Source organism: Danio rerio, chromosome 3 (genome assembly GCF_052040795.2).
Source record: "Danio rerio strain M-AB ecotype USA chromosome 3, GRCz13ab, whole genome shotgun sequence".
In the NCBI taxonomy this organism is placed as follows: domain Eukaryota; kingdom Metazoa; phylum Chordata; class Actinopteri; order Cypriniformes; family Danionidae; genus Danio; species Danio rerio.
The window spans coordinates 7,358,072-7,367,500 of NC_141023.1; the positions used below are offsets into that span (position 1 = coordinate 7,358,072).

Below are 9,429 nucleotides of genomic sequence, written 5' to 3' on the forward strand. Positions count from 1 at the left end.
TTGTAACATTTGTAACATACCGTATACCGCGAAACCGTCAAACCGTGGTATTGTGTTAGACGATTATCATACCGTGAAAAACTCATACCGTTACAACTTACACTTTTAAGAAAAGATGTGGATGTGGTCAAATGGCAAATCTATTACAGTCTCATTTTCCCCCTCATGTGGTATTCATGTGTTATTAAACAGTACTTCAAGACAGAATGATGCTCTCAATATAGACCTCTCTCCCTTACACTCACCGCTTCAGAGTTGTCAATAAACGGATCCGTTTCATCATATCCATAACCGATATCAATCAGATCCTGCATCCGGTCTTTCCTCTTCTTCTTAACAGCGCCTCCCTAAACATCAAAATGCAATTAAAAGCTTAATTAAAACATAATTAAATCACATAACATACCATACCTAAACAATTGAATCTCATTTTGTTCTTGCACCTCTATAATTAACCATTTTCAATTGAAACCAATTGTGTTGTACATATAAATAGTATGTTATATATTATATATAAATTAATTATATATTAATCATAATACTGGTGACAGATTCTTCATATAGGTCTTGTGACATTGATTTATTTTAATTAAAACATTCATTTTTTCCTATTTAAAATAGAAAGCTTAACGAAATACAAAAAAAAGTTAAACAAGTTAATTAACTAGTTATGCTTAAGATTAATTATTTTCACGGTAAAGAAAAACAAACATGTGCATATTAAACACACAAATGAGTGCGTTTGCGTACACAAATAATAGAAAAACCATCCAAAAATCCAATTATTGCATGATTTATTTATATGTGTTTACATGCAACTCAGTAAACCGGCTAGGCTATAAATAAATACAAATTGCGTTTACATGAGTTTCTAACAAACATTGGCATCAGTAGCTTAAAAATGTCTGTGTGAAATCTGTGTATGTGTATTTTTCACATCTTTACAGTACGTGCAAATGCAGCACTGCTCTTTGTTTTTTTAAGGATGATTCTGTATCAACTGTCCGAGTTTAAATAAGCTTTAAACCAAGAAAGCTTGATATTGTAAGAAATATTACCACCACCCCTGTCTAAAAATGTCTGCTCAAGCTGGATGAATGTGCTAGAATGCCAGCAGGAGAGTTTACATACAAAGCGAAGCTGGAATATTGAGAAAAAAACTCATATTGCATTTTAGGTTGTTTTTGACCTTTAGCCAATAAAACAAATCTGAGTCATGCATTTACATGACATTACACAAATCAGCTTATTAAAGGGGCTGCATGTACGTTTTTTAAAACTTCTAGTGTATAAAAATGCTAAAAGTCAGCTATTCTCCTCTGAGAATGTGCGTTTAGTGTCAGTATGTCTGTCTTTGCTTTGGCCTCTATAACCAGCCCACTGCCAGTTTAGCCAACTATATTTCACACCCTGGGTTGCCTTGGTGGAAAACAGCGCATTTTATTTTAGTCTTGTAGACTGCTTAATGTATGTGGATGTGGCCTAAAATGCGACCTTCTGAGGATACTAGAAATAAAATGAGATGCAGATTCAGAGTTATAAAACTCACTGTGCTGTATAATTACTAAATATTAGAAACGTAAACATTAACTGATCAGACAACAGAGTAAGGCTCGATCAACAGGCATACTCGCTACTGTTCAGGTCAATCTGGCAACCTGCATTCACATCGAGTCATCAGATATTAAATATTGAACTGAAACACCTACATTAACCACTGGGTGTCAATATTACATGCTAGATTTTCAAAGGTCCAAATTAAAATAAAGTTTTTTTTTTTGTTTTTTTACATGATAGTGTGGTACAAAACAATGACAAAATCCATGTGTAGAAGATATAAAACTGATATAAACATGGAGGCAGGGTTTCTGCAGGTTTCAGAGTTAAATTTACGTCTTTAAGACATTTTTAAGACCATTAGGAATGGAATTTCAGACCCATAAAGGGCTGAAGACTAAGAAATCTTTCAAATGACCTAGATGGAAAAGATTTTTATTTGCCCGATCAAGTTTTTTTTACAATAATTTAATACATTTATTAATACAATAATACATTAATAGAAAAAAATAATATTTTACATTACATTTTTTAGCAAAATATTTTAAATATTGTGTAAAAACAAGCAAGCTCTAGTTGTATCCACACACGTTTTACATAAACTTTCTTTAAAATAAAATTAAATTAAACAAATCTTTTAAAAGTATTAAAAACTATAATGAACTAAATGTATGCACAACAATCAGGTCAGTGTCCTCATCAGTAAATACATGGAAAGCTTTAAAACAAATGTGATTGTAAGGAAAATAATTAAACCATTATAATAAACAAAATTAAAAACTACCTTTTTAAATAAAAAATTTAAGTTTTATTGAGATGATTGTTGATGATTGTATGGGTTTTGGCCAGATTTGTTAGCAGTACATGAACAAAGGAAAATTAAGACCTGTTTAAAAAAAACATTTAAGACTTACAACACAATATTTCTGCAAATTTAAGACTTTTTAAGGCCTAAAATTTGGAATTTAAGATTTAAGACATTTTAAGACCCTGCAGAAACCCTGTGTAGAGCTCCCTTCCGCCTAAATGAATCGTCTTTTTTTTCACGTCACCTCATACTTCAGTCTTGACCAATCAAATGCTCTCTAGTATTTGACATCCCCAGTATTTCATTTGATGCTTGAGCTCAACCACTCTCAATGGCAGAGCTCTGATAAAATCAAAACTCTAATGGCTGTGTTAAAGGGGAGGAGCTACTATAAGCTCCACCCTCTCCAAGTTTAAACTGCGATTACATAAAACAAAATGCCTTTTCAAAGCACTTCATGGGACCTTTAGGCACAATCAGCTTAAAAACATGCAACACTCAATGACAGGTGCTGATGTACGATACATACATATTTGCTCTCAAACTTCCTGGCCAGAGCCTCGACTTCCTGCCGCTCTTTGTCTTCGTCTGCAAACGGATCGCTGGGGTCCAGAGCTGGAGTGAGACCCTGAGGAGCTTTCCTCACCTTTAGGAGCAAATAAAACAGTTCAGACAAAACTAATCCAATTGTTTACATGCAAAAAGAATATGAGTTATGCATTATGGGTTTTCTGCTACTCATCAGTGTGCAATAGAACGTCAATATTTTATTATTAGGGCTGCACTATATCCTATTTCAGAATTAATAAAGGGTTAATGCACTTGGTTATAAGACAGTGTGCCGTTTTAAACTTTAATGAAGACTAATTTCCTTTAAAACAAATTATTTTAGATTTTGCAGTGTTATTTTACATCGACTATACACTTTCTATAAATGAATACTATTAGACTGTACACTGTCCCAACACAAATTAAGTTAACCAAACTGTTTTTAAATATTTAAGTGGACTAAACATAACAACTAAGTTGCCCCCCCCCAAAAAAAATCAAGAATTGTGTTGTTTCAGCTCATTTTAAATAAGTAGTTTGAACAAGAAACAATAAATTGAGTGTATATAAAAACAAAGCACTGTTTATTTCACTTTGATTTTTGCTTTGATGCATTTAGCTATGCTTTTACTTTTTAAAAAAATCATATTTCATATATCCTTTCCTCCCCTACAGAGTCATCTAAATCAATCTAAATAATAAACTCTTTCCTAATAAAGCCATCTGGTGAAATTGCAGGGCTCGACAATAAAGATTGCCCAATGGCCAGCGTGTGTGAGCCGCTCGGAACAGCAGAAAGGATAGTCATTGGCCCGATTGGGCCAGTGCTGCCTTGTTACTAATGTTTAATTCGGCTGCAACTGTTTGTCAATTGCGTGCAAATTTTAGGTGCGTTTCACACCTAGACGTTTGTTTCTGAATCTGTCTCGTTTGCTCAGCTAGCGCGGTTCGTTTGGCATATGAGAATCCCACAATTGCACCCAGATCCGATCCATACAATCGCTCCAAGATTGCCTGAATGAGGTGGTCTCGATTAAAATAAACTTTAGAGTGGATCTACTGTAGTGAGAAAGCAAAACGATCCAACGAACCAGGCTATAATACGGTGTATTCTGAATATTTTATTGACATATATACGACTATATGAAGAGAGAATGAGGAGTAGGGCGGCATGTCATCATTCCTACCGACAAATATGTGTTTTATGTTGAATATGAAAGTGAAAGCATGCTGAAACATCACAGAGAGCTGTTTATCCATTGGAAAAATTGGCAGAAATTACTATCAGATCATTATTCTACATTATAATACTTTGTATTAGGCCTGTTGTTTTGTTCATTTCTGCACTGACAACTCGAAAGAAAGATCAGCATTGATCTGCTTCATAATCTCACTGCAGTCTAGCTTCATCTGTTATTTTTCTCTATAATTTAGGCATATAATGCAGAATTCTAGATTAATTGAATAATCAAATAGATAGATTTTTTTACTTAAATGAGGTTATTTATGAGAAAGTCTTACCTCTCTGTTTCATATTTGGTGACAATGTCTGTGGATGTCAGAATTTTATATATATATATATATATATATATATATATATATATATATATATATATATATATAAATCAAATGTTTTTCTTTTTTTACTTTAAATTTACTTACATCACAATTGTAATTTTTAATTTTTAAAACTTTAGTCAGTTGTATTTAAAGTAAAGTTATGCTGAAGTTATGTTATTTAAAATATTCGGCTAAAAAAATAGCTATTAACTTATTTTTTGGTGAGGCCAGGGAAAATTTTGGCAGGGCAAGTAAGAATCTGAAACACTGGCCAGTTGAAAAATTCCTTAGTGTTGAACCCTGAATTGTATTCATAAATTGGCATGTCACGATAATAGTTTTTTGTTGTGTGATATATTGTCAAAGAAATTACTGCAATAAGTAAAAGTATTATAATTTTAAGATCTAGAGCTAATTAGAACACCTTTGAGCCATCAGTAGTTTTAAAGAAAGCTTGAAAATACACTATTTCTCGAACAAAATATAACATGTCACTAAAAATGTATTGAGGTCACGTCCACGTATTGCATGATAAGTAGATATATTGATTATTGTGACAGGCCTAATTGTTATATTGCAGAAAAATAATGATTTTTCTAATATTGTGCAGCCCTTTTTACATCAAAGTGCAACACAGACAACATCCATATAGCATACCTATGTGCAACAATCGTAAAGATTGTCTATTTCTTTACCATCTGAAACTATTTCACACCATTTGTGTTTATTCACCTTTCAGCAGCATGGCAGCATCAAGGCTATTTTCAAGGCGATCCCAGAATAAATGACAAAAGGTTTACAATTAACAAACAGCCATAAAAGACATTTCAGATTAACACTACACAACAACTACCCAATACATTCAGAAGATACTTTTATTATTTACTAAAAGGGACGCGTTTAAGTGTGCTGGTACTTTCTGAAAGTAACGGAGCTATAATATTTTCTGGTATGCAACTATAATAAGATAGTCACGAGCTAAAAACTACTACACCACTCATCATTCAGCTAAATCTGGATCTGCCGTTACTATTATAGACTGATGTGATGGATACTTCTTTAAGGAAGTCAAAGAAGAGACAGTCCACTTTGGTGTCTTCATCAAAGGTATAAAAGTGAATTTTTAGACATAGAAAGCAAAATAAATGCAAGTAATGTGTTTAAACTTGGGTTTTAGGCAACTTTGATGAAAATAAAATGATAAATTAAGGTGAAACAATGTTCCTTATTCATTGAACAGCAAAACCAAATGCTTATTTTGATTTTTGATTTTGATTTGTACTAAATAAAATGTATAAAAAATTAATGTACTGTCATACTAATATTTTTACATACTAAAAAACATGAACAAATGGGTAAAAACTTGTGGTTAAAAAAGTAAATAAATACATTTGGCAGCTTGACAACACGCGCGCACACAAATTCTCAACACATGCAAATGCAGAAATGTGCACATAGAAAAATGCTATTAAATTGAAAAAACAAACAAACAAACATGTCAGTTTTCAATTTGTTAGTATTATACTCTATATGCATGCTACGAAGCTTATTACTGCCACAATTATGATTCTTGCTCTACACGACAAGATTTAACTAGCATTGACACTCATCTGTGAATCATGTGGAAAATGTATGGTACTGTTTTGTATGTACTGTCATCATAGCAAAGATAAAACAAATCAGTAATTAGACACGATATATCAAAACTATTGTGTTCAGAAATAAGTTTAAAAAAAACTTCTTTCCATTAAACAGAAATTGGAGGAAAAGGGTTGCTAATATTCTTAGAAACTTGGAACATGCTTAGAAAAATTAACTATTAAACATGTTAACAATGTAACAAATATGTATATACACTTTTTTTTTAGTTTTTGTCTGTACTGTGTATATGTATTATATATGAATAAATACACAAAAGCCTGTATTTATTTGAGAATATGTTTGTTAATATTTAGATATAAATTAGATACTCATAGAATACAAGTTATATATAAATTTAAATAGCTATGCAAAAAAAAAGCTTGTATAGATTTTCTTTTATGTATGCGTGTGTATTTCATATAAAATGGATATTTATAATACACACAAACACAAAACAAACTTGAATGTGATTAATCGAGATTAATCTTTGCCCATTACTGATTTTGACACTTTTAATAATTATGGAGATAATTTGTTCTAGCCTAAAGTCATTCAGAATCCATATGGGACATTTAATGACTACTAAATCACACATCTGCCAATTAACGTTACGTCAGTGTGAGATAGTACTGCTGTCAACAAAATTCTGAGTAAAAATCAAACTTTCACAAAACGTATCTTACAGCTTGTATTAAGGTAAAGATGGTTTTAGATTCGTGCATTTGGACCGTCTCCTTAATAATATAATTTCAGAAAAGTATTATTTGCAAATTCTAAACAGGGAAATCATATTCGCAGCCAATGACTATCGAAGTACAACATTGTTGTACTTTGTACAGCAGGGGTCACCAACATGGTGCCCGCGGGCACCAGGTAGCCCACGAGGATCTCGTGTGTTGCCCGCAGGCCTGTTATAAAAATAGCTCACCATAGCGCCACCTACTAGTAAGCTCATCTAATATAGAAGTAATCATTAAAAATGTATATATTTGCATAGATAAATAAAAATAAAGTGTTGCACATTGATATATTAAATACAGGGTATTTTCTACCCTGTTTAATCATTGTTGGTAACTTTGTGAGAATCATTAACATGATCAGTGTCGTCACATGGATGAATATTATTAATTATTACCAAAAACATTAATTATAATTAAAAGTAAATTGAGCAAATTTGTTATTTGAGAAGTGTTTATCAAACTGGTAGCCCTCCACATTAATCGGTACCCAAGAAGTAGCTCTCAGTTTCATAGAGGTTGGTGACTCCCGGTTTACAGTCTATTAAATAGTTCTAATGCTGTTTTAAAGTCCCAATTACATGCGATTTCAGAACAAATAATCAAAGTAGTGCGTTAACCAATGTAGTGACTGTGTCGCTGTTCAAAAATGAATGAATGTGCGAATATAAAACCATCTTTACCTCAATAATACAGCTTATTTTGATTATTTTAATCCTGATAAATGATAAACCTTCCCATAAAAAAATAAATAAATGTTTTCACCAATATATCGAAACCCTTTCTCGGTTTTTAGTGTAGGGCTTGTCATTGTGAATACTGTGCATTTCACTTTGATTTTGGCTTTACTGTATTAATCTATGCTTGTATTTTTTTCCTTTTTCCTGTCCTACGGAGTCAATACAATCAATTAAAATGAATGAACACTTTCCTAATAATATCTGGTGAAATTGAATTCATATTGTAATTAGGACTGTCTCAATAAATTTGTTTATGTTGTGCGATTATTGTCATAGAAATGATTCCGATAAGTGAAACTATCATACTGTTAAAATCAAATAATGTCTGTTTTAATATAATAATTATACAGCACATAAAAAGGAATAAAAACGACATATTTGTGAATAGTCACTTTTCTGAAAGTGGATTTGAAACACAGCAAATATTTATAGTAGTGTCATAAGAAATATAGCTACTTTTCCCGTGTCGCTGTTCAAAAGTGAACGAATGTGATAAACGAATTCTGTTTCAAACCCATAACCATTTCCATTAAGGTGAAGTTGGTTATGAGTAGGCCCACCCGGAATCTACGTGTGCAGAATTCCACAAATGTTTAGCCCATTATTAATTCTGTTCATTTATATGAGTAAATGTGTGTAAATCTATATTTATTTAGTTTTTACCCTAATTTCAGTAATATTATTGACTAGTGTGAAAATGTTTATCTGATTTATGTACAATGCAGTCTGTACAGTAATATTTTCTGTCTTTTACTAGATATATTATATGCCATACTTGCTTTATTTACCAAATAAAGTGAATCTAATAGGATTTGCATTTTAAACATTAAATAAAAGTTAAAAAGATATTTTTTTATTTGATATATTAAGGTTTTAGTTATGATACTCACAAAATAATTCCACAGAAATCCGCAGACTTTTACCAAAATTCTCTGCAGAAATTGCAAAAAACATCCGCAGATTCCGTCTGGCCCTAGTTATGAGCAATTCCATGCAAATGTCAACCTTGCCATGAAAAAAACTAAAGTTTTTTACCAAAATATTGAAACTCTTTCTAGGTTTTTAGAGTAGGTTTGTAATTTGTAGTACTGTAACAATACTCAAATCTCTCTGTCAATGTTTACAACCAATTATATCTGATTTTCCAAAGTCACACAAGTGCCTACTTCATCCGTAACCAAGCTTTTTCCACAGAAAAGCAAAATAAATTAAAATCAGTCAAGTTTGTTCTATAGTGAGCAAACTCTTATCTTTTTAATGATCACCATTTCTTTTGGGTTGTGCAGTTTACAGAATTTGTAAAAAGTTTGTTGCATACATTAAACTTGCAGTTTTTTTTTCCGGTCACTTCTATAATGCATGCTTATTTTCCTGATTTAAAATAAACATTTTAGTACATAGGGATGCCTTTCTGCTCCTTTAAGTTGTTTTGAAAAATATAAACAGGTTTTCAACATAATTAGTCAACATATGCTTTCTCTATGAATTTATGTTTTAAGTTTTTACTGCAAATGTCACAACCATGACGCTGGAATTGCTCAATGTTACCTTAATTTGTCGACAAAGGACAGAGTTGAAAACAAACTTTCACTGAAAGTGTCTTAAGTTACATCTTATATACTAAAAGTTCGCTTCTGACAAATCAATCGGGGGTTTAAACCCATGAATCCGGTTTTAAACCCACCACAGTGGTGTTCCAGGGTCTCACCTGCAGGCTGGCGGTGATAAGCTCGCCGTAGTTAAACTCTGCTGATTTCTGCTCATTCGGCTCTGACAGGCTCAGGTTTAGTCGGACGGTGCGTTTGGGTTCGCCGGGATCCGTAGCCGGTTTCGCGGT

At 32.2% G+C, this 9,429-nt stretch overlaps 2 protein-coding genes across 4 annotated transcripts in view; both read right to left on the reverse strand.

The window, feature by feature from the left end:
- Window positions 1–9,429, reverse strand: part of rbfox3b (RNA binding fox-1 homolog 3b) — a 997,536-nt gene that overhangs the window by 65,687 nt on the left and 922,420 nt on the right. The gene's annotated exons all lie outside the window — the stretch shown is intronic.
- The window catches only part of ubn2b (ubinuclein 2b), a 45,724-nt gene that overhangs the window by 35,890 nt on the left and 405 nt on the right, over window positions 1–9,429 (reverse strand). For all 3 annotated transcript variants that reach the window (XR_015479897.1, XM_087242942.1, NM_001104940.1), the window contains 3 exon segments: window positions 9,301–9,429; window positions 2,895–3,011; window positions 246–347 (listed from right to left, as the gene is read on the reverse strand). The exon segment at window positions 9,301–9,429 is cut by the window's right edge. Coding sequence is in view for 2 of the 3 variants with exons in the window: in XM_087242942.1 (XP_087099068.1) it covers window positions 246–347; window positions 2,895–3,011; window positions 9,301–9,429 (348 nt within the window). In the remaining variant the exon portion in view is untranslated.